The sequence below is a fragment of the Ictalurus furcatus genome, chromosome 23 (assembly GCF_023375685.1).
Source record: "Ictalurus furcatus strain D&B chromosome 23, Billie_1.0, whole genome shotgun sequence".
Lineage (NCBI taxonomy): Eukaryota > Metazoa > Chordata > Actinopteri > Siluriformes > Ictaluridae > Ictalurus > Ictalurus furcatus.
The window spans coordinates 9678740-9704131 of NC_071277.1; the positions used below are offsets into that span (position 1 = coordinate 9678740).

Here is a 25392-nt window from a genome sequence, read left to right on the forward strand (position 1 = left end):
CCATAACCTTTTCCCATCCATTAAAGAAACAATTTTGAGAAATTATGTGACTGTTATTGTAGACAAGTCATTCACTTGAAATCAGCCATGTACAATCTGATCCTTAGACAAATATAGGAGAAAATATGAAAAAAGTAATGACACCCTTTAACTTTAACTGCATTTCTGTGAAATTTAATGCCGCTGCGTGATACAAATGAAGGCGCCCCCCATAAAAGAGACAGAGCGAGAGAGACGGAGTCTCGATCCAATTCATGCCATGATAGTGAAACTGGCAGTAGGAGTTAATAATTGAAACGCAAATGTTCCTCCATACTGTACACACCATGCCATAATAGTACAATAAAGCTCTAACAAAGAGTTAAAAACATACATACAAGAGAGAATATATCAGCTGTCATATTGATTAAAAGACATATGGACATACGCCTCTGAAAATACAATCCAGTCTTCAATTTACCGAAATATTTCTAAGTTCCTGTTCTCACTTCCGTTATAGCAGCTATAAACACTCATTCCCTCACCATCCCTCTCTTTATTCTCTTTCTCTATTCTCTCTCTCTCATTATTCTCTCTCTTTATTCTCTCTCTTTATTTACTCTCTATTCTCTCTCTCTCTTTATTCTCTCTCTTTATTCTCTCTCTTTATTCTCTCTCTTTATTATCTCTCTCTATTCTCTCTCTCTTTATTCTCTCTCTTTATTCTCTCTCTTTATTCTCTCTCTATTCTCTCTTTATTATCTCTATCTTCAAGTTAATAAGACAAAAAAAGAAACCCCGGCTTGTCGTCTTACATAGAAACCACAAAGAAGCCTAAACTCCGTCCTGAAGATGTCGGGAGAAACTCACAGCTTTTCCTCTGACTGACATTTTAAGCACAACTTTTCTCACACTGACGGATTCTTTGTCGTTGGACGTTTTTTGTAACTGTGGCACTAAATTATGTGTTTTTACCAACGCATGAGAGTTTTTATCTGAGGCCACAATATTGTGAACAATCTCAAGTCCAATGTAAAGCTGGCTCAACTTCTCCTAAACTAATGTCTCACTAAATAAATCTACTAAATCAGACTTAAGTAGGCACTTAGAAGGAGGCGTTAATATAAACCTGTGATTTTCAGCTGCGCTGTCAGGGCTGGACTGCTATTACAGAAAATTAATTAACACTTTCTGACCACTGGACGATGAAAAGATATATTATCTCCTGCAGTCTGTAACCCTGACTGTGTGTAATTAACTGTAACTTCCGGTGATGATGGATGAACAGATGAACATCTACAGTGTGTAGAAGTGACTCAGTGACCTCTCACCGTGTCCAAATAAATCAGTGTTAATTACATCGATATCTATCTTTAAAAAGGTGTGATTTAACGAGAGCCTGAGTGTGTGTGTGCGTGTGTGTGTGTGTGTCGCCGTCCTTGAGCGCGCGCACATGTCAGGTGGGCGGGTGCTCGTTGGGGTCAATAAAATCCCTTTAGATCCGACAAATGGGGCATAAAGAGACTGAGCACCATCATTAACTCCTTCCTGCATATTTAATGCGCGCGGAGATCAAATAAACGTATGTGCAGTGTAGTGAGTCACGCGCAACTCCACAGGTACTGCTTTTGGAGTAATTCGTTTGTTTTTATTTATTAATTCGGTCATGTAGTGGTCTCCTTGATGGATCATGGATTACTCGAGTGTAATGATCGCGTCCAATTTGAGCCGAAGCTGCGCCTCGTGCTCCCACTCCAGCGGGACTCACGCGCCCCTGGAACGCGATCTGAGTCCCGCCGGTCATGTGGTGGTCACCGTGTGTCTCGGCTTCATCGGCACGTTCGGCTTCCTGAACAACGCGCTCGTGCTGCTGCTGTTCTGCTGTCACAAGCCGCTGCGCTCACCAATCAACTGCATGCTCGTGAGCATCTCGGTGAGCGACCTGCTCGTCTGCGTGCTCGGGACGCCGTTCAGCTTCGCCGCGAGCGCGCGGGGACGGTGGCTGATCGGTGCGCGCGGCTGCGTGTGGTACGGCTTCATCAACTCCTTCCTCGGTAAGATCTCACCTGAGCATCAGGAGCTTCCTGATCATCCTGATCTCACCTGTCTCTCACCCTGTCTTCTCGTTTATCCTGCATCAACCTGCGGTGTGTGCGGAGGTCCCCTCGAGGGTGCCAAAACTTTAGAACCCAACTGGACGAACTCCGGTTGAACTATTTACGATCAAGAAATACCATCTTTCTAACTGCAGTGTAAGTGTTAAAATGCTAAAAACCCTTTTACATATCCAAAGAACCCTTGAAGAAACTTCTTTTTTCTAAGAATATCTGGAACCGGTCAGATTGAACACACCTACAAAAATATAGAAACCTCTAGGGTTCTTTAGTTGTCCATCAGAAAGGCTTACAAGGAGAACCCTTTTAGAAGGCTAAGAACGTTTTATTATCCAGTAATTCCTTAGAGAACCAGTGAAGAACTTTTTATGGAACCTTTTTATTTCTAAGATGGTACCAAAGCTAAATGTTAAACGCCAGTCAGGTTCTAGGTACTAAGAAGAAAATATTAAACAATAATTAGAAGTTTTGAACTTCACAAGTACCCCTACTGATTGGAAAACACTCAGCTGTAGGGTTCTAGAGCCATCCTTTAAGGGTTCCCCCAGAAGGACAGCAGAACTGTGAATGCTTCTAAAGTGTTATGAAGGGCTTATGTAGCTGTCATGTAGCTTTATGAACATGAGTGAAGAGTGGTGTTGCAGTGTTGAGGATGAAAACAGGAGCCCAGCCCGGTGCTGTTTACTGTGAACTTCGGTAATTATTGTACTGTAAATGTACTAAAAGTGAAGTGTTGTTTCTGTGGACACACAAGGTTTCCAGAGAACCCACATGCTGTGTCAATGAAGAATGTGTCAGTGTGTCGTATTCAGAGTTACACATGCAGTGCGGACTTCATTTAACACAGTTCTGAATTCACATCAGTATTCAGACTTCAGACATAACTTCAGAAGTTGTGTGAGCGTTACACACAGGGGGCAGAGTTTGTCTTAAACATTCGCATGTCTCAGTTACACTTGATTCTCACCTTGAACTTATTTTTCTCCAGCAAGGAACAGCTGTGATTAACGGGATATTTACGATTAGCTCTATCCGAGCAGTAATATAATGGTGATGTACAGGACTCCTATTTCGGTTTAGGGTTCATTATCGTCTCATTCATATGTCATCATATTAGTCTTTTTATTGTTTTAAATTACATTTGACACTGAAGAATAAAACAAATGTCTTTCTTCAGTCCGTATTTTCTATCCCTGATTGAGAAATTTGTGTTCTAGATATTATTGAAAAACTCTGACTCTGACGCTTCTAGTGAAGAAAACCCCATCAGCCCCGGAGGTGTGAGCTACACGCAGGTGATTTTCATCCTCTGAATGTGAAGCTCAGAAACTCCACTAAAGCAGCTGCGTAACTTGACTCTGAATACGAGGAACTTTCCCTGCGTTAATACTGATGTACACATTGGACACTGAATATGTCTCAGTACGAGCAGCTGTGGATGGAGATGTTTCATAACCTGTTGTAATCAGTGAGATGTTAATGAGCATTAACGAGCGATGGTAGTGAGAGTGGCACTTCACAGTGTTTCACTGATTAACTCATCTTAATGCACGATAACAAGTCTGAAAAGGTTTTCTCAAGAGTTTAGACACTTCACACTCAAGTACAACCGTACACTAATTTCACTCTTAAAGTTTCTGAACAACAATAGCTGAATTAAGGTGAATGCTAATGTTTTCAACTCTTTACTCTTGTGTTTCTGAACAGAGGGTTGGTTTTGTTTTCACGGCTGCAGATGTGTTTCTCGGGTTGTGATTTGAGTCATGAACCAAATTAGGCAAATCTGAGCGCATCAAACACACTCACACACTCTTGAAGAACTTCATATAGGCAATTATTTTCAATCAGGCAATCATCTTCTGAAGTTTCATGTTAACATGTATAAAACGTGTGATGTGGGGTGTTAGGAAGCTCTTATCTGTCTACTCACACCCTGTCCAGTTCTCACATCTCACATCTTCTCACTTCTGGATCCGTTTCTCCTTCATTTGGAAATGAACTTCTTGCATGTGGCCCAATGTCACTTTCAGGACATGAACTTCAGATACATAACTACAAATAGGAGAAAATAGAAAAATATATAATAAATTACACAATTTTAGTGCAACAATGAGCTCTTTTCCAACCTTCCAAGTCATTTTGCCACAAAATTTAGAAAATGATTCAGTAAATGTATTTTATGAACTGTACAGCAAAGATATAAAGGACTGTTCTGGAGGTGTATGCTGATGACATCATGACCTTCTCTCTCTCTGTCTCGCTCTCTTGTTGCTGTAGGTATCGTGTCTCTGATATCGATGGCTTCTCTGTCATATGAACGTTACTGCACCATGATGAGGGCCACGCAGGTCAACATCACCAGCTACAGGAAGGTCTTCATGGGCATTGCCTTCTCCTGGATCTATTCACTGATGTGGGCTGTGCCTCCGCTGTTCGGGTGGAGCCGCTATGGTCCCGAGGGTCCCGGTACTACCTGTAGTGTCAACTGGACCACCAGAACAGCAAACAATATGTCCTACATAGTCTGCCTTTTCTTTTTCTGCCTCATCCTTCCGTTTGTAGTGATTGTGTACAGCTACGGAAAACTGCTGCAGGCCATCAAGAAGGTGAGATTTCTGAGCTTCTATGAAATTATGTTTAGAGAAACTAGAAACTTTGATGACTCTTTAGCATTAAAGACTCATTAATATGCAAATACTTTTTTAAAAATGTTTAGCTTATAGAAAATCAGAAATGTTTGGTACAGATGGAAAAAAAAGATGCAAATTTAGAACACTTAAGTGTAAGGTGCAGGACACCAGGCTCCACCCCACCACCAGATGGAGACAGAGATCTCCCTCTCGGTAATTAGTGCTAACTGACTCCACCTGTGACTGGCTTGTTTAAGGGCTGCTTACAGGTTATTCAACACTCAGTCTTGAGCTCTTTCCGTGAGGACGAGGTTAAGATGGTGTTGCTATTTTGAAAACCAGTCTGTATTCCAGACTGTTTTTGTTTTCTGGTTAGATTTCTATCACAGGCAGTCAGAGGTTTCTCCCCTGCAATCCTAAATCATGATGTCACTAAGTCTGGGTTTCTTTGTTGTGGTTTGCTATAGGGTGAATGTCAGGTCTCATCACTCTTAAGCTCTATAACCAACACAGAGTGGGTTGGCCTGAGATTATTATTTATTTCCCTTTTTGGAGGTTTCTCTTCATCCTCCGTATCTGCTCTGCATTTGGGTTCTAGCTCTCGAGTGTTGGTTGTGACTCAGTCAGTTTAAGACTGGGTTTGAGTCCGGTCTGGGCTGAGTCACCATGTTAAATTAAGGTTTCTTCTGTTGTTTCTCTGGGGTTGATCTCCTGAAGAAGTCCTGGAGGGACTGATTCTCATGCTTCATGCTTATTCTGTGTTAAAATCTCTCACCAACTGATGTGCTAGCAGTATTTTAAAAAAGTATTTATAAATACAGAGAACTTGTTATTCCCCCAAAAGCTTCGTTGTGTTCTGTAACTCTATTTATTACTTATTTATTTCCTGCCCTGATTTTATTATTCCATTTGCTGGTTCAGTTTGCTTTGCTGTTTGTGATCTACGGTTATAGCCTCAGCGTTTAGAGACACAAACTCGAGTCTCAGTAAGAAATTTGATTCGTTTTATGATTCAAGCAGTTTTCTAATAGTGTCATGTCTTTGAAAGATTAATACAGTGATGTATACAAAGCTTGCATCATCTCTCAATCCACACAACTCTGTCAGCTCTTTATCTTTCCCCATAAAGATTCCTCTCATCCCTCAGAACTGAAGTTTTCACATGATGCCTGTAACCTTCATCCTTTTGGCTCAGTCGCTTTTCCGCCTCCATAAGAGCTCTCACCCTTAATTGTAAGAGCAGTCACAGCTGAGCCACAGGCACAAGCTTTTTCCTGATGTTCACGTCCTCCTCATCTCACTGCAGTTTCATGCCACCTGCACCCCGCCTCGAGTCTCTCAGCACCCCGTGTGAGCTTTGATTTTAACTTTAAACCCAAACAAGAAGAGAACAGACTGAAGGGTTCAAAATGGTCCAGAACAACAGGGTGCCAATTAATCCCATGTCCATCAAGACAACGCAGTGTTAAGTCTCAAATTGTCAAATAGCAGTGTTACTCTGGAGGTGAAGGCTTTACAGTGCCGAAGGAGAGAGAGACAGGGAGAGAGAGAGAGAGAGAGAGAGAGAGAGAAAGAAAATCACATGGGAATTAAAAAATCTTTTGCCAGTGCACATTTTAGACTTTATGTACCCAAGTTGTACTTCGTTCCAAAAAATGTCTGAGACCTTCACATGTCAGAACGGTACATCAGAGAAGAGGAAGGAGTGAAGGACCATTAAAACTGTACAGACTACACTGAAAAAAACTAAACTAGTCTTTATAAATGCTTAAAACAGTCTCATGTTCTTTATGAAACTTTATAAACTCTGACGCTACTCGGTTGATGAAATTGTTTATCCTACAGCGCTGTTGAGTTCTGGATTGTGACTGGTCAGAACGTGTGGATTCATTTTTAATTAATCACATAAACAGATTACAATTTTTTTTTTGATACGGTAACATTTTCTATAAGGAGATGTTTAAGAACTCCTTATTGAGTCTTCAGTGTCAGCTTTTGGTTTTTTTGGTTTGGTGGAATTGAAGAAAACTAGCGATGAAACCCACGAGGAGCAGCTCATCCTATGTGATCCTGTTTCTTGTTTATTATCTGTCCTGGTGATGAAGGTGATGAGGATCAACACGGCGTTGAGTCGTAAGTGTGAACAGCGGGTTCTCCTCCTGGTGGTCACCATGGTGGTGTGTTATCTGCTGTGCTGGCTGCCGTACGGTATCATGGCGCTCGTAGCGACGTTCGGAGAACCCGGACTGGTCACACCCGAGGCCAGCATCGTGCCGTCTCTGTTAGCCAAAATGAGCACAGTGATCAACCCCGTCATCTACATCTTCATGAACAAACAGGTGAGGACCATCACCAAAACCTTCTACATCAATGTTTCTGAATCACGGAGTTCAAGCCATCTTTATAGAAACTAATCCTAGACCTTTCCTTTTCCAGTCCTCATGAAACACACCTCCTCTTACATAAAGCTGATTATAATCTTCAAATAAAAAACTCATTGTGACACAAAAACACGTATCAGTTCATACTGCACGAGCTTCTGCGCTTCCAACCTCTGTCACTTTTGTGTTCATATTTTTCTAATCCTGTCCTGTATTTATTAACCTCTTAAAATATTAATAACAGATCTTTTAACGAGTATATGCACCAGACATGTAAAAAACAGAGCTCAGATACAGAATGTCTTCTTTCTCAGGTTGAAGAAACCTTCTTCATGTGACCGCTTATATAAAATCCTTCACACGAAAATGCATATGAAATAACAGCCGTCAGAATTTAATGCATCACTCACATGTGGCTAAAAACACATCAGCAACTCTTTGAGAGCTTGATTACTGGATTTGAATGTATTTTAAACGTACCTTTACCTTTGATTTTCTTATTCTAAAATTTTATAAAATGTTTCTTCAATCTGAAGTTGTAAAATTGTGACTATGAATATGTACTGAGGTGTTTTTTTTTTTCTTTTTCCTCCTCTGTACTTTAAAATTTCACATGAATATTTACACCTATATCCATTGAAATCAGTTCCATCATACAAGCAAGAACATTTTTTCCTCTGTGGTGGAAGCATGTGCATCATCCTGTGCTATCGCTCTACCGAGGACGAACTACTGTAAGACTTTTGTCTGGAGTCTTCGTGGAAGACGTCAAGTCAAGTCCACTGTATGTCATTTTCAGTCTTCAATTCCTCCCAGCCCGTAACCTTAATAACTGTGAGTTGAGGCGAGTTGAAGACTTAAAGTGCTGTACAGATTCGAGTATCAGCTTTCTCTGCATCAGAGAAAAATGACAGATTTGCCCCTCTGTAGGAATGAGCTGGTGAGTAAACCTGGTTCCTGGAGCCGTCGTGGTGTCAATAATCACACCGATTATATTTTTCCATTTACCAACATTGAGAGACAAACTTTCAGACAAAATAACTTATTAACAGAAAACTTATTTAAATTATATTTAAAATGGGGGGGGGGGGCCTTAAAGGAGTTTTAATAGTGCAGGACTTTCCATTTCCTGTGTCCGTTTCTCATTGCATAACAGTACGTGAAAAGTATGAGGATATTCTCTGACCTCAAATGATTAATAGAAAAAAAACATGCATATACTCTATCCTATCAAAGTTCAAATGTGTCTCTGAAATAATGATCATATCATGAGACATGGTAAGTGTTTTAAAGGCAGCGAGCGACCCTAAAAGGGTGCAAATATTTAAATCAAGACAAAAATGTCGTTCTAACTGTCATTTACACTTTGTGCCATTTTTGCTTCTCATCGTGATGACGCAACATCAGAAACACCAAACGAATGTCTTGTTGGTTAAACCTTTGAGATGTAAGGGTGCACAAACTTTTGCACTGTATGTAAGCACTTTCGAATAAAGCCACCAGAGCAGTTATATAGAATGTGTAGATGTGTTTAGTGTTCCTCCATGTACAGAAATAACCATAATTACTTCCTTGCAGGTGTAAATACTCTGTGTTGTTAGAATGTGTTCAGTAAATGTGTGATTGGTGATAAGTTGTTAACTTAATCAAGTGCTTTTTCAATTGATTCCTTTGATTTACTTGCTATTTGGTTTGGTTTCAGACTGCACAATAATTACACGAATCAAAAAGCAATGAAACACTGTGTGTGTGTGTGTGTGTGTGTGTGTGTGTGTGTGTGTGTGTGTGTGTGTGTGTGTGTGTGTGTGTAGAGCTGAAAAGGTTCTCGTAAAGCTCTTTCATTCGTTACTCAGTTTTACAGAGCGTATGTAGAAATCGCAAAAATCACCTGAGCACGGAGAACACTGAGCCGATGCTCAATAAATGATTCAATAATTATATAAAAAAAAGTCTTCAGCATTTATCTTTTTAAAAAATAATTATTATTTTTCCAAATCCCCAAATCAGGTGGTATTTCTGCAGTGTTACAGCTCTGTCTTTTGGCCAGGATGCGTCTCAGGACTCAGTTCAGCAGAAAATACAATAAAATTAAAAAATGGTAAAATTCAAATAAAAAACACTGTAGGATAAATCTGTTAGATGCAGTGTTCATGTCCATTAGAGCTAATTAAATCCTTATAAGATCCAAATGCAGGACTCCCTATGGATAGATTGTGTGTTTCACATGACAGAAATAACACTTCTTGTACCGTGTTGTGTGTTTTATAGGTTTACTTATATATTAATCTTAATAAATGAAGAAATAATAAATGTGGAACAGAGACTGTGTGTAAATTAATACGACTGAAGGGCAAGTAATAAAATTGTTGAAGCTTGCTGCAGAACCAACCTGGTTTTCTAACACAAAACAGCATGTTAGAAAAACTTTCGTCTTTTCCAAAGAAAAAAAACTACAGCAACACCATGTTCACTTAAAACGTATATAAACACGTACATATCAGAGATGCAATTCACTTTCTTCACTTTCTTTTCTGATAAATCACTTTCTTTTCTGATAGTGATACCAATAACCTTGTGTATCAGCCCATTCCCATCTGATATTTCTTTAAAATGATATTTTCTTTTATATTTTTTTGTAATGTATATCACTTTAAAAAAAATTAGGAAAAATACTTTGCTTAAAAACTCGACTTACACAGAACCACAGCTTTTTTATTCAGTTAAACTTGTTGACTTACAGTATATAGCTAATATAATAAAATCAATCCTAACAAAAAATTACAATCAAGACCCTTTATACACTCTTTATTTCCAGTTCCAGATTTATTTATTTATTTTCAAATCCAATAAACCTTTTTCACATGACGTCACGCAGCTTCCGTTCTGCCTCGAAGCCGTGTACGGTTACTTCCCCCAGCATAGTGGACTTATCGAGTTTCCCCAGTCTCTTCTACACCTGGCAGAAATACGTTACATGATGTACAGCGACTTGTCATTTTCACTTACACACGTTCTAAACTTGATAAAGGATAGAAATTCTTCACCGAGCAGTGAAGCAGTACCTGTTTGATTATGAAGGTAAGCATTTTTGTATTGTCCAGCACAGATTACGTTAGCGGAGGAGGATAGCGGAGGATAACGGTGGATGTTTTAGCTTTTCTCTTCTGCAAATAGAAAGTCTTTAAGTCCTTATTCTTGATTAATTTACTGTAATACAGACCGCAAACTCTTGTTGCAATCGTGTTTCCATATTACTGATGTTCACTATAGATTGTGTATTGTCAGATAAAAGTTAGTAACGTATTAGCTTAGCTTAGCTTAGGATCTTAGTGGGTTTAAAGCAAAAAAAATAGATAAATTGATTAAATAAATACTAATGAAACACTCATTTTTTGTTTTGATCGAGCAACATCCCAGTGTAGCTCCTGTCATGGGTGAAGTGTCCGGCTTCAGCACATGGACACTTCACCGAGGACACACACACACACACACACACAGACAGACAGAGAGGGAATATTTGCGGTTTGGTGTCTCTTGAGAAAATGTAGTTGGCTATACGTATACATGGCTCTAGGGAGTATACTAAGTTCACTACATTTTCACACGGGATTTTAATATCATACATTTATTCATTTGTGGTTTGTTTGTTTTTTCTTCTCATGTGAATCGTTATAGAAAATTCTTTATGTAAAAACCTGATGTTAATCTGCATCACAACATCTCCAACATGATCCTACTTAGAACTTTAAAGGGATCCTCCAAAGGGTTAAACTGAAGAACAGTAAAAAAAAAAAAATGTAAAGAGTATAATGATTATTTGATTAGAGGATCTTCTACTTGAATACTGAGCTGCACGTGTTCATGTGTTAATTATGTCATGTTGAAATTATTTATTTTTTTTACCTTCAAGGTGTTTCTGGAAAGTTTTGACCATTTTATATGGAGGTTCTGACTTCTATTCTACATAAACAAATAATAATAATAATAATAATAATAATAACAGAGCTCATGAACCACCTCTGCACTATAATTCCTCGTTACTTTCACTCTTTTCTTCCTCATTTGTTTGTTTTCTGTCAGTTCTACAGGTGCTTCAGAAATCTGCTCACATGCATGTCTTCAGATCTAGGATCAAACTACCAAAACTCCTCCAAGGTCATCAAGTCTCTCAGGATATTTAGGCGAGCCAACGTTCCCAGTGCAACTCCACGCCAATACGTCGCCTGCAATCCAGACAGAGACAAGCCGAAGAGCGGCTCCAAGCCTGAGACCCGTTCTCCTGCGGCTCCTGGAACCGTGAAGCCCGTCGTCTCTCTGGTGGTCTACTACAACGGATGAGCAGACAGACAGAGAGCGGGTTCTCGACTCTACTATGCTGCTGCACACAAGAGAAAAATAAATAAATAAATAAATAAATAAATAAATAAACAAACCATTACAGTCTAATATTCTTGTGTCTTACTTTTTAAAGCTTCTACAGTAGACTTTTGGAGAGAACCTTCATAACCTTGTCTTCGTCTCATTGTCAAATTAAACTAAACTGCACACAAATAAAATAAATCATTCTCAATTCATATAGAACTCATAATATTTCATTACAATAAATGTATGTAATTGCAAACTAACGTGATAATCCCAACTAGGGCTTTTTATTACAATAGTCCTCATTATGTTCACAACATCTTCTATTATTAGATGCTTATTTGAATTCTTTTCATTTGTATATCAAACTGTATTGTTAACAAATAAAATCTCCTGCCCTGAGAATTTGATTACAACAATCCAAAGGTTCCACCAGGAAATGAAGCACCATGAAGCAAGTCGACAAGAATGGTGTTTAAGGCGTAGCTAAGAATGTGTGGGTTAATCTGTAATCTCTGAGATATAAAACCTTGTGACTTTACACTTTTAGCCTAAAATTTTTACTACAAGGCTACAGAAGATTATAATTTTTATTATTATAATACTGAACACCGCGTGTCAGAAATTTGTCATCACGCTTTCTTTTGCTGCTACGGACAAATTATTTTTGCAGTCAATTTTTTAAAACAGATTAAATGATAGAAAAATATCTCACGATGCATTTTTCTTCTCTATCTTCAGAGATGAAGGACTTTTAAAGCTGAACATAAACACACATTCCTGTTTCTACCTGTCCTAGGATAAGTTTCGTTTTATTGGAACAGAAAAATCCACTTTACATCAGAATTCCAGATTAAATTTCAGATCTTTTGGATCAGACCACTGATGAAGGAATAATGTATTCATGGAGGAACATAAGTGTGGAAGAAGAGAAGGATTTTGATCTGAAGGACGCAGAAATACAGGAGCATAAATACACATCTGTGTACAGGACTCACAGGGACACATCTCTCACATCTCATCGTTTCTCTCATTAATCCAACTCATCTTCAGGAAAACACACACACACACACATGCACACACACACACACACACACACACACACGCACACACACACACACACACATACACTTTTTGTCCTCGGATGTGAAGGAACTTAATGTATATTTATCACAATTCAGAATTTCTTAACCCGGTTCTGCTTTAGTGAACTGACACTGATGTGCTTTGGATTATAATTCATAATTGTAGGCTGCTGAGGTCAACAACATGTTTGCATAAAAGTCCAAAAATATTGGCACCCTTCAAAAGAATGTGCAAAGTTTATTCAAATCTTACAACCAGGAAGCAGGAGAAACTGCAGAACTTTTCTCTAACAAAAAAACAAAATCACACAAAAACTTTTCTTTTAAACCCTTTTTTTTAAGTCACGTTGTTAATTGAAAGTTTATGACATCCCGGAAGAATATTTAAAATAAATGCAAATTTTCATCCTTTAATTTTTTCAGTCTCAATAAAATAGTGCTACCATTGAGACTTTATATTCATATCAATTTTGGGGTGTCAATACTTATGAATCCAGTGTTTTGTGGGCAAATAATTCACTTGTTACTAAATGTAAGAAAAAGGTGATTGAGAGGTTTTGAGCAACTGCACAGGAAGTGAATTCATCACATTGGTGCGATTAGGGAGATTGGTTTTAGAAGGTTTTTGTGTACTGCGTTAATTACAACTTCTATATAGAATTAATTTCAGCACAAAGTCGGAGCCTGTCGTCATGGCAACTAGCAGGATAGTATAGCATGAACATCCATCCAGGACAATTATCAGTAGCTGAAAAATCATTACGGTGATGGTGATTACGTGCTGTTAGTCTGAATAGCGTTCTCTCTCCGTCAATGTTAAATACTGTGAACAATAAATTACTGCACGTTATTTTACACAGAGGTTCAGAAAACCTGAAAAGTTTTCAGATGAAGCTGAAGCAGGGACCAATCAGGTTCCTGCGGAATGTATGAGTGCTGAACTTTTCTGATACAAATAAATAAATAAATGATTTGAGGATCAGGGTCACGCCGATCGATGACGTAAACAGCGGCATACGCAGTAATGCTCTGTAATTAACTGCAGGTCTGTCGTTAGAGGATCTTCATGGTATAATCTGACGTGGAGACACATGCTATCACACAGTCTGTTACACAATTCACAACAGAGTTTATCAGGATCTCATACAGTGTGACGAGGAATCGTCTTAAAACACAGCGCTGATACACACAGAGTAAAACCCGGGTTAGTTTCGGTGTGTAACTCAAACTACCGGTACTGTATACTGTGAGTACTGATCCACTTTTCTCTCCACACGTTCACTTACACAACTCGGTAGAGTCTGAACTTCCTCAGTCAGTGTTAATGAATCCAACCTGAGAGATTCATTAATCCCGAAATGAATCCCGTAACTTTATAACTGTATAAAGAACCTTGGAAGTTCATTCGAACGTATTATGTAATTAAATAATAGGCTAGTTGTGGTGAAAATCACCTCTTGTGTAAGATAAATGACGGCACACAAAACAGATTAATGAGATAAACACCAAACCGGTTCAAGGCTGAAAGTGAAGTAAGAATCATCCATCATGTAACGGCTGTGGGACAACAGAGAGGTCCAGAGCTGTTAGGATGCAAAAATGACAAAACAGCACAAGACAGACCCTCAGAAGCATTTACACCGAGTGAGTTTTAGATACTAAAAAGTTTGAAAAAGAATTAAAAAGGTGAAAGCAAACTGTATTTGATCAAAGTGATTTCCACAGTAACTTCCTGCTTCGAATTCTCTTCATTTCTGCTGTTTCACTTCTGTGAAACAGAATGATGTTTCGAACGATGAGAACGATGAGAACGATGAGAACGATGAGACTCCATCCTCTGCCTCCATCCTCTGCCTCCGTCCTCTGCCTCAATCCTCTGCCTCCCTCCATCCTCTGCCTCCAACCTCTGCCTCCATCCTCTGCCTTCATCCTCTGCCTCCCTCCATCCTCTGCCTCCAACCTCTGCCTCAATCCTCTGCCTCCATCCTCTGCCTTCATCCTCTGCCTCCAACCTCTGCCTCCATCCTCTGCCTTCATCCTCTGCCTCCCTCCATCCTCTGCCTCCATCCTCTGCCTCCGTCCTCTGCCTCAATCCTCTGCCTCCCTCCATCCTCTGCCTCCAACCTCTGCCTCCATCCTCTGCCTTCATCCTCTGCCTCCCTCCATCCTCTGCCTCCAACCTCTGCCTCAATTCTCTGCCTTCATCCTCTGCCTCCAACCTCTGCCTCCATCCAACACCACCTGAGACGAAGAGTTTGACAGTGTTGGGAAAGATTTTCGAGGCTGTTTTTCCTCTGAAAAAACCAGAGCAGCTCAATTAAGCACACACACACACACACACACACACACACACACACACACACACACACAAACGAATTGAGGATTAGTGAGGTGAATAGCTGAGAATTCCCTTGTGTAAAATTCATTTATAACAGTTTTGAATAAGTGAATAAAGTGATTTAAACTTGACAGCATCATAAATCCGTGTATAAAATCACAGGCACTCTTCGATAGTTATATGATTTGATCATCTCATTATACTACATGTAAATAAACTCAGGAGTGAAACATAGATGAATGTTTTTCCAAATGAACCGGATCACTTTTCTTCATATCCAGTTTGATAAATGAGGTCTAGTGTTTAAATAAATATGAAATAACAATGTTTTTTATCCCTCTGTTGCATGGTAAAACCCTTCACCCAACAAAATACTCATCTCTGGCTTCAGGTCACAAACAGCACAACACTAACATCTGTAGACATTCTTCACTTTTCGACATTTACAGCCGGACGTTTTATTAGAAGTCCTTCACATGCTAAATCAGATCTTTACTAAAAGCTGAACAGCAGTAACAATCATTGCTGGGTTTTTTTTTTCATCTTTCTAATCCATTTGCACCCAGATGACCGAGACAGACGACTCTCACATATAGGATTTCTTTTGCTTTGTACATCAAACATGATTTTATTTCCCCGAGCCAATTTCCTGTCTTTATGGCGAGGGAATATAAAGCACGTCTATAATGCATCACAGCCCCTGAGACAGAAACACGTTGTCCCTCAGATAAAAGAATGCATATTTAAATGGCCGCTGCAAGTGACATCCATAATCTTTTTCTTTGTGCATGGTGATAAATTATATTATATTTTATATTAGATTATATTTATAAAGGATGCCCCTTTATGGCTCTTCATTCTTTATCTATTTTGGATAAAAGATTTTTTGTCTCTGTCAGTGCTGTGTTTGGGGTTTTTTTAGTTTGTTAAAGTTACCATTATGTTGTCCCTGTGGTGACGACAAAGAAAAGAAGAAAACTGACATCACACCAGAGCCTGAAAATCTCTGACAGTGATGAATACAGTGAAAGAGAGAGAGAGAGGGGTTATTTCATCTGCTTAGACATCATAGGGTTTCATGTTTAAATGAAATATATTATACACAGAGATAAAATTATAAAGGCTAGAGTAGAGTCATACACTGCTAAATTCACAACATTATTATTATGCAGCACTGTAAGTTCCCAGTAAAGATCCCAGTAAAGCTGTGGAGTTTAGTTTATTATATATTTTGTACACATATATATTTCAACACATTCCAGGTCTCATTTCTATACACTTTGTATATAATTTTTGCCACTAGAGGGAGACTCTGAATTGTCTAACTTTATTTTTACTATATATATTATTATTATTATTACTTGTATTTCTACTTACTTTACTTTAAAATTCCTCCAGGTTCCAGATTGCTGGTTCTGCAGGACTCAGAGTCAGTTCTCCTGTTCATATCCACATCTACAGTTTCAACAGTCCATTTATAGTACTGCTTTCATGCATTAATTATTAATAATCCTACTGATGCACAGGGAAAAAATACAAAGCGTCACTAAATGGACAAAATACAGGCCTATTAGGAAAAAAAGAGTTTTCTCTTTAAACATAAGATAGCATAAGTACATAAGTGCTGAAGCATTATACATTATATATGACGTTATCAGAACATTCAGTAATTCTTGGGCTCTGAGAAGGTTTGGATGTTTCATTTGTGCAGAAAGGTTTTCTTTATTTTTGTCCATACACTCATTCTGTGGGACATTTTATTTTGTATTGGTTTTAGTTTTTATTGACCAGACATGTCACCAATTTAAGATTTTATTTAAAAGCATTTTATTCCAGACATTCAAAGAAAAATGTTTTCATACAAACACATTAAAAAACATTAAATGAGAGAAAAAGCATTTTTCAAGGAAAAAGGAGAAAAAAAAGAAATAGGACACAAAAAAGCTTGCTGTATATTCAGATACTTTTTGAATTCTACCACCTCTTGAAAATTTACTACTCATCATATTTAATTTATATATCAGGTGATATCAAAAGACTTCAGACGATCCATTAGTCAACAAGTTGCACCAGGAATCTTCTCTAAACCATCTAAATCAATTAAACTGATCATTAACATGAGAGCAAGTTAAACCGATAAAATAGAAGTGTAACCTAAAGAAATGAAATCCTATATAGGTGCTGTCACACTACTGCGCTTTGCACCATTGGAGCTGAAGATCTGTTTCTCTGTAATTTTAATATTTTTACACCTGATGTGAATAACATCATTCACAGCCCACACACTGTCCCATTTCCCTAATCATCATTCGTTACGCTGCGTTTTTCAGCTTTTACTTCTTCTTGTAGTCTCCTGTGAAGGCACGATGGTGCTCCTGGTTTGGAAAGCGGTTTGCATACACCTTCAGGATGTCCTGGAAGTTGATGGGACCTTGATTTGGCTGATCGTAAGAGGCATAGGGATCCTCCTGGCCACTCATGTAGCGGTCATACTGCTGCTGGTCATAGCCCTGGTTGTTCATGTCTGGCTGCTGTTCAGGGAAGACCTCCTCCCTCTGATTCTCATGGCGAACAGGTTCCTCCCTGTGTTCCAGATACTCACGTTCCTCCTTGGGGGAAGACTGCATCTCTGGTTCCTCAGCCTCAGGCTCGTAGCGACGCAGACGGCAATTTCTGTCATACTCGGGGTCACAGTGAGGATCGGGTTCAATCACGCCCTTTCTAGTGCCATCTGCGTTTACGTGGGGCTCATAGGTGCCCACTGAATGCGGAACCTGCCTTTGTGGGACTATTTTGGGGACATTCTGGGTTCCAACTGGGTAGCATTCTTCATCGTATCCAATAAAGCAATCATAGCCTTCCTTGGTCTTCCCGGGAGGTCCAAATGATGGAGAGTTCTCCTCCATGGTGGGTGGCTGAGGGTGTTGTGGAATTTGGCGTGAACCAGACGGAAACCTGCGCATGGTGGAAGACGCAGCATCCTGGAACATGGCATAGGGATCGTAATGGGAGTTTTGCTGCTCCTGGATAGTGCCTGCAGCCAAAGCTGGATCATCTTTGGGATTTTCTGATTGAGCGGCAAACCTGGTACCCGTCAGTGGGTTGCAGTTGTCTTCATATAGTGGGTTGCAGAACCTCTCGAGGGCAGCTAAAGAAGATGGTGCCTCTGATTTCTGAGAAGCCGCTACAGCAGCGTAGGCACAATACGGGTTGACGCGGGGATCACAGTTGGGATAGTTAAAGTACAAGCTGGCTGGGGCTTTCTGCACCTTCTGTGAGGGGGGGCCTAGATGGGTGTAGGATGGAGCTGGGACTCCGGCGGGTTTGTAGCCATAAGCACCACGGAAGTGGTACTGCAGGCACTCAACATCCTCAGCACCGCAAATACGCAACAGCTCGGCTTTCTGCTCAGCAGACAGGAAGGACTGTGCCGCAGGGGCATAATAGTACTGACCAGAACTTGGGTCCTTCACCACAGGGGTTCGGATGTAGGCCGGGGTTTTAACTGGAGCAGGAGCAGGAGGAGGAGACGGAGCTGGTGCCTTTGCAGAGGCTGCATACGGATAAGCAGAGTATCCCCGAGCATAGAGACATTGGGGATCCCGGAAAGGATCACAGGACTTAACCGGTGCCGGTGTCTGCGGCTCAGCCTTGGCCTTGGGCCTGCTGAGGTATGAGGCAACACAATTTGGGTCGTCAGACTCGGAGCATGACTTGTAGATCTCACCCAGATGCTGCAGATAGATCTTGTAGGAGCGCTGGGCTTCAGCACGGTTCTTGTTCTGCAGGTAGGCCAGATACACACGGTCCAGTTCTGCAACCTGAGAGGCAGCCGAGAGCAAGAACATATATTCAGAAATGTAAGATTACATCTTTGACTACACTGCTTTGAATACTTTGGCTAGTTAAGTGTTAAAAGTTTCCCTCAGTCCATCTCTCCCACGCTTCAGTCCATCTCTCCCACGCTACTACCTGCACTCACACACATCTTTAACACATCCCTCTCCACCGGCACATTCCCTACATCAGTTAAACAGGCCCGGGTTATCCCACTACTTAAAAAACCTACACTTAACCCTGCTGTTGTTGACAACTACAGACCTGTCTCCCTCCTCCCTTTTCTGTCCAAAACCCTTGAAAGAGCTGTTTTTAATCAACTCTCCACTTTTCTCACACATAACAATCTCCTGGACACCAAGCAGTCTGGCTTCAAAGGCAGTCACTCCATGGAGACCACTCTGCTTTCCGTCACTGAAGCCTTACGACTTGCAAGATCAACCTCAATATCATCTGTCCTCATCCTACTCGACCTCTCTGCTACCTTTAACACTGTGAATCATCAGATCCTCATCAGTCAACTCTCTCCAGTCTAGACATAACCAGAACGGCTCTGCGCTGGGTGGAATCATATCTCTCAGACAGATCCTTCAAGGTATTGTGGAGGGGAGGGGTTTCTGAGTCTCAGCAACTCACAACTCGGGTTCCCCAGGGGTCAGTTCTGGGTCCACTGCTCTTTTCTATTTATACTACATCTCTGGGGTCTGTGATTGAGTCTCATGGCTTCTCATATCACTCCTTTACAGACCACATTTCAACAACTGCATGATCCTGTAGGTTCATTCTGTACAACATCAAGAAACTCAGACCCTATCTCACTGATCAGGCTCTTGTTATCTCAAAGCTGGACTACTGCACCGCACTACTCTCGGGTCTCCCAGCAGCTCCATCAAACCCCTTCAGATGATTCAGAATGCAGCAGCACACCTTGTTTTCAACCAACCCAAAAGAACCCATGTCACACCCCTCTTCAACTCCTCCACTGGCTTTGTGTAGCCATCTGCATCAAATTCAAGGTCTTGATGCTCACGTACAAGACCTTGTCTGGAACAGCACCCTCCTACCTCAACTCTCTCCTTGAGGTTTATGTTCCCTCATGCAACCTGCGATCAGTTAACGACCAACGCCCGGTAGTGCCTACACAGCGAGGCTGAGGTCCCTTTACAGAACCTTCAGTGGGGGAATGAACTTCCAAACCCAAACGGCTAAAGACCCACCTCTTCTGTGAACATTTAACTAACCCGTAACCCCCCCCACACACACACACACACACACACGCACACCACCAACACTTCGTTTTTTAAATAAATAAACAAACAAACAAACAAATAACTAAATAAATACACAAACATTCTGCACTTACATTGGCTCTTATACCTCGACTCTGCACACTTTGCTTCACTAGAACTAAAAATCTTGCATAGTAGCACTACTGTATTGTTCTCCACGTGATACATCGCTTGTATTTCCTCATTTGTAAGTCGCTTTGGATAAAAGCCTCTGCTAAATGAATAAATGTAAATGTAAATTAAACAAAGAGATCTTCAGGGTGCTAGATTGAACTGAAGAGTAAACATATTACAGACCAAATTAGATCGGATCCCGTTGGAGCCCTGAAGCCACACCCTTGGTTACTAAAGGGGTCTTTGGATACTTAAGGGTTGTTTGCTTGCTAAAGGTTTTAACTAGAACTCACTAACAGGAAAACCTTCTGTTATAAGGTTCTACAAAGGAATGAGGTGAAGAACCTTCAGGGGTTTTGTTCTGAATGAATGTAAGAACAGGTTGGTGATAAAAACAGGTTCTTCTCTGGATTGTGTTCTCGTTTTTTACACAGAACAGCGGTACTCACTCCCTGCTGGTTGCCCGAGTCGGTGAAAAACTTGTACCAGTTCCAGAAGTCAGAGTGTTGTTTGTACCAGCTGATGTTCCTCCGGTTGCGGATGAGTCTCTTGGAAGACCGCTCAGCATTGATCTCAGTACCTGCATTGGATGGGAGAACTTGAAGTTTAAAAACAGCACTCTTCTGTACAGTAGGACTTTCAGAAATCTGACAAAGCTGGAGAAGTTACCGTGTTCCATGGAGGGCTGGGTCAGTGGGAGAGCCAGGAGGAACTCTGTAAAAGAGGAGGAGGAAGAAAAGGAGAAGAACCAGATGTTGCATGTGTCAAAGGTAAAGCAGAAAACGCTGAGGTAAGCGGAGATGTAATAGCTGACGGTGAAGCAGTCTGTGATTTTATGGTTTCAGGGAGGAGGTGGTGGTTAATGTACAGCTGCCACTGTATGAGATTAATGTTCAAGCGGAACACATCAGCACTTTTAACGTGGATCAGCAGGACGTGGTGCTTTAGTGGGTCTTTTAGAGCAAAAGCTATAAAATCTACAAAGAACAGGAGCTGGCCACAGGCGGCTCTCATTATCTCTGGAAAAAATACAGAGTGTGTTTTCTGGCTTTTATTTTAGTGAGGAACGTTACCCTTCATGACCTTTATCTCTGCTGGTGCCATCCCAGTTCATCTACAAACACTAGAGCTAGGACACAGCAATATCTCACTGCCTTGGAAAAATGCATTAAAACACAACAATTGGGCAAAAATTCATTTTTATTATTCACATTCATTACAAAAGAACCCAAAACTCCGCACCCTCCAGGTTTTCGGGAGTTTTTCAGACACAGTGCTGATGAAGCATGTCTGTGGTAGTGCATATGTAATAGTTTTAATGATAAAATTACTAATACATAATTATAAGATATTCAATCCTCTTTCTAAACATTTTTACCCATTTTAAGCTTGAAATTGTCTCGATCTTTTGGTAGATATGATAACTGTGCATTCATTTATAGAAATGAAATGAGACAATTTGACGCTAAAGATTCGTCTTATGCTGAGATCATCTTTTTCTTCAGGATAATGACCTTATTTTAGTGTTTCTATGACCAAAAAGCATTAAAACTCATACATCTGCAAAATCATCTGAACAGTATTACACTGTTTTACTAACAAATGGGTTCTTAACAGGAGAGCAAGAGCATGTTTAATGAAAATAAACAGCAAAATGTGTCTCTAATAAATAAATACACCCAAAAAAAAATCTTGTACACATTTAAATAACGTGCTGAACATCATGAATATTATACATTATGAACATGATATAATTATGTACATAAAATACTGTTAATTTACTGTGCAAAAAGTTTGAAAAACCCATATTTATACTGACGGAACAGGAAACTGGAATTGTTTTAAAAAGCAGATTATAGATTCATATAGAGTCATCGATCTATTTTCTATACTGTTGTACGTCTGGTATTAATCATGTCCAAGATTTGCATGTGTTTATTGCCGTTTCAGTGTTAGGAACTGAATTATACTAAAAATTTGTCTATAAATTTATAAATTATAAAATGACGTCAGTCTGCACATCAACTTCTGCTGCAACTGGGAACGCTTCCACTGTCATTCTGATTGGTTATTGTTGACATTTATTTTTTAGTCTTTATTAGTCTGAATTTGCGTGTTTTATTCTGATTCCTTAAAATTCTGAATTATATCTACCCGCCTCATATTGTGATATATCAGCTGAGAATAATTCTGTAATAGTTCTATAATCCTACAGGTCCAGAGCGGTGATCTCACCTGCGAATATGGCTGTAGTCAGCACAAATCCTGTGAAGATGTGAGAGAAGGATGATCTTCTCAGACGAGCCATTCTTCAGCTCTTGATTCCTACAGATGAATTTTCGGGTTAATCAGTTACTTGGAGCTTAATTAGAACAATTTAACAGAACTCAAATACAAATTCATATTTTATATCTCTTTAATGCATTAAGTGTATTTATGTTTTCTGAAATAAAATGTGAATTATTGATATAACCGTTTGAAATAATGTCACAAAATCACACGAATTGCAGTTTCAAAGACTCCAAAAACTGAAATAAACTTTAAACTCATGAGTATTAAATGTATCATGAAGGATTTAACGTCATATATAAGCAGTTTTTCCATAAAGATCCTAAAATAGTCTCATCATGTTATATATACATATATAGAATGGCTATGACTATGAATAAATTATAATTTAATAGGTTTATACAGTAAAACAGTGAGTATTTTTACTTCATACACATTTACAGTACTGCAGTTACAGAACATTATTTATATTGATGCATAATTTTACCTGTTTAGCAACAAAACATACATAATGAGCCATGCATTTACTGTTTACATTAAAAATAATCATTTTTTCAACCTTTACTTGACTTCTTTGGCTTGATCAAAATCTATATCCGGATTTCTTATTGTTGAAAGTGATTATACAAATAAACAACTGAATTGTATTGAATCAAAGATGATAATATTACTAAGATAATTTATGCAAATCAAAAGAAATTCATGAAATAGACAAATCTGGCAACCCTGGATTCTGCTGTCTTGTTTAGGATATCTATCATTGGTTCTGATGACTCTCATAATGAAGAATAAAACCCGGTAAAGTTTGGGGTTTGAGACAGATTAGTGAGAATGGTGATATAAGTTTTAAACTGAATGGAGATGATGCAGGAAGGTGAGACTCGTCTTACCTGCGAAAGGTGTGGAAGAACTTGGGCCTCTGGACAGAGGCTGTACATGAAGACCTGGCTCTGCGGTTCTGCAGCAGTTCTGCAGAGGCTCCGGTGCTGTTTGTGCCCCCGGTGAAGGTTCAGGCACGTTTTAAACACCACCTTGATCATTAAAAACAAAATGCAGCGTCCTGAACAGACTGCAGGAGACACAGTGATTGGTTTCCTTTCATCTCACCAGCCGACCAATCAGATCTCAGAATTACAGACATGGCAGGAGAAAGGAGGAGAGAGGAGAAAGAAAAGAAGGAGCTCGGGTCTGTGCAACACCATATATCTATTTAACATAGGGTTGTTTTTTTTATTAAACCCAGATCATCTAGGTTTGTCAATCAAGAAATGGACAACAATAACCATAAACCTCTGTTGGTTAAATCACCTAATGATAATCATATAATGTGTTGAGTATGTGTTTGTCATATAAACTGTATTTATCTTTCACCTTGGATCCAGGACAAACGTTATTTCATCTCACTGTGTGCTGCACCCTGTATGATCATAAATATCTACTTTACTTCATTCTACAGACTTTTTTTATACAGTATAAGAATAATGCAACACAAATGAACTGTTTATGTCACTGAAGTAAAAATTCATATTTCACAGAGCATTTATATGTTCACACTTTCATAAGCATTCTGTAAATATTTTATAAAGCATATCTTATATTTTATATCGAAGCCTGTGAGGAGATTTTAGAGGTTTTCTGTCTTTATATAAAACAGTGAAGAGAAAACAAGACCCAGTTATTACGATTTGTAAAGCGCTCAATCTTACGGTCATTTTAAATCCTTATCTTACACGCTGCTGGTTTGTTTAAAGAATAAAGAGAGAATAAAGAGAGAGAGAGAATAAAGAGAGAGAATGAAGAGAGAGAATAAAGAGAGAGAGAATAAAGAGAGAGAATGAAGAGAGAGAATGAAGCGAGAGAATGAAGAGAGAGAGAATAGAGAATGAAGCGAGAGAATAAAGAGAGGGAATAGAGAGAGAATAAAGAGAGAGAGAATAAAGAGAGAGAGAATAAAGAGAGGGAATGAAGAGAGAATGAAGAGAGAGAATAGAGAGAGAATAAAGAGAGAGAGAATAAAGAGAGGGAATGAAGAGAGAATGAAGAGAGAGAATAGAGAGAGAATAAAGAGAGAGAATGAAGAGAGAGAATAAAGAGAGATAATGAAGAGAGGGAATGAAGAGAGGGAATGAAGAGAGAATGAAGAGAGAGAATAGAGAGAGAATAAAGGGAGAGAATAAAGAGAGAGAATAAAGTGAGAGAAAATGAAGAGAGAGAATATGAAGAGGGAATAAAGAGAGAGAATGAAGAGAGGGAATAAAGAGAGAGAATAAAAAGAGAGGGAATAAAGAGAGGGAATAAAGAGAGAGAATAAAGAGAGATAAAGAGAGGGAATAAAGAGAGATAAAGAGAGGGAATAAAGAGAGAGAATAAAGAGAGATAAAGAGAGAGAATGAAGAGAGGGAATGAAGAGAGAGAATAAAGAGAGTTCTGGTGAGGGAACGACTTTTATAGCTGCTGTAACGTAAGTGAGAACAGGAAGTAACTTGTTTTTGAATGTTAATATAAATCGATTTTAAAAATTTGACTGTTATTTAATAAATAAAAATTGTAATTGTTGGTCAATTGCTGTGGTGTAAGAGGAATAAAACACTTAGGAGTGTGCTGTTAGAAGAAAATAATCTACTTCATGGTGGAAATCACTCCATTACTCTGTATTTTTTTATTACAGCAACACAAACAGTGTTTATTATTTACATGACAAGAGTTTTACCTAAAAAATATATTTTCTAATCCATTGTAAAATTTTGCACTCAAATAAATGATTGATATTCAAGATGGCTAAGAATTTTTGGGCGACTAACCCACAGCAATACAGTAAAATGAGTTATACACACAGTACTGATGTGTGTGTTGATGGCAGAGACACAGACGTTGTGATGTTTGTCTCTTTTCCCCTCTGTTTCTTTCCTCGGGGGTTTTGAGATGTTGCACGTCTCAACAGAAACATATTTTTCAGCAAACGTGAAGACGTGAG

General features: G+C 39.2%; 2 protein-coding genes across 3 annotated transcripts; one reads left to right on the forward strand and one right to left on the reverse strand.

Annotated features, from left to right (window-relative positions):
• Positions 1-1659: 1659 nt before the first annotated feature.
• Positions 1660-11442, forward strand: tmtopsb (teleost multiple tissue opsin b). Its single transcript, XM_053610936.1, has 4 exons — positions 1660-2033; positions 4371-4699; positions 6829-7062; positions 11185-11442. The coding sequence occupies exons 1-4, from the start codon at positions 1670-1672 to the stop codon at positions 11440-11442; spliced, it is 1185 nt and encodes a 394-aa protein (XP_053466911.1). The 5' UTR covers positions 1660-1669.
• A 4818-nt stretch (positions 11443-16260) lies between these two features.
• and1 (actinodin1) lies at positions 16261-24328 on the reverse strand. Of its 2 annotated transcripts, XM_053611599.1 has the most exons (5): positions 23309-24328; positions 22365-22454; positions 20799-20843; positions 20579-20709; positions 16261-18710 (listed from the first exon to the last, which is right to left on the reverse strand). In XM_053611599.1, the coding sequence occupies exons 2-5, from the start codon at positions 22435-22437 to the stop codon at positions 17223-17225; spliced, it is 1737 nt and encodes a 578-aa protein (XP_053467574.1). In that variant the 5' UTR covers positions 22438-22454; positions 23309-24328; the 3' UTR covers positions 16261-17222. The 2 variants fall into 2 exon arrangements, with proteins under 2 accessions (XP_053467574.1, XP_053467575.1); XM_053611600.1 differs by lacking the exons at positions 22365-22454; positions 23309-24328 and adding an exon at positions 21203-21756.
• Positions 24329-25392: the final 1064 nt, after the last annotated feature.

Coding starts and splice junctions, on each gene's coding strand:
- tmtopsb (XM_053610936.1), top strand. CDS start 1,670: ATGGATTACTCGAGTGTAATGATCGCGTCCAATTTGAGCCGAAGCTGC. Junction 4,700..6,828: donor TGCTGCAGGCCATCAAGAAG/GTGAGATTTCTG, acceptor CTGGTGATGAAG/GTGATGAGGATCAACACGGC. Junction 7,063..11,184: donor ACATCTTCATGAACAAACAG/GTGAGGACCATC, acceptor GTTTTCTGTCAG/TTCTACAGGTGCTTCAGAAA.
- and1 (XM_053611599.1), bottom strand. CDS start 22,437: ATGGCTCGTCTGAGAAGATCATCCTTCTCTCACATCTTCACAGGATTT. Junction 20,844..22,364: donor GACTACAGCCATATTCGCAG/GTGAGATCACCG, acceptor CCTCTTTTACAG/AGTTCCTCCTGGCTCTCCCA. Junction 18,711..20,578: donor ACTCGGGCAACCAGCAGGGA/GTGAGTACCGCT, acceptor GCTGCCTCTCAG/GTTGCAGAACTGGACCGTGT.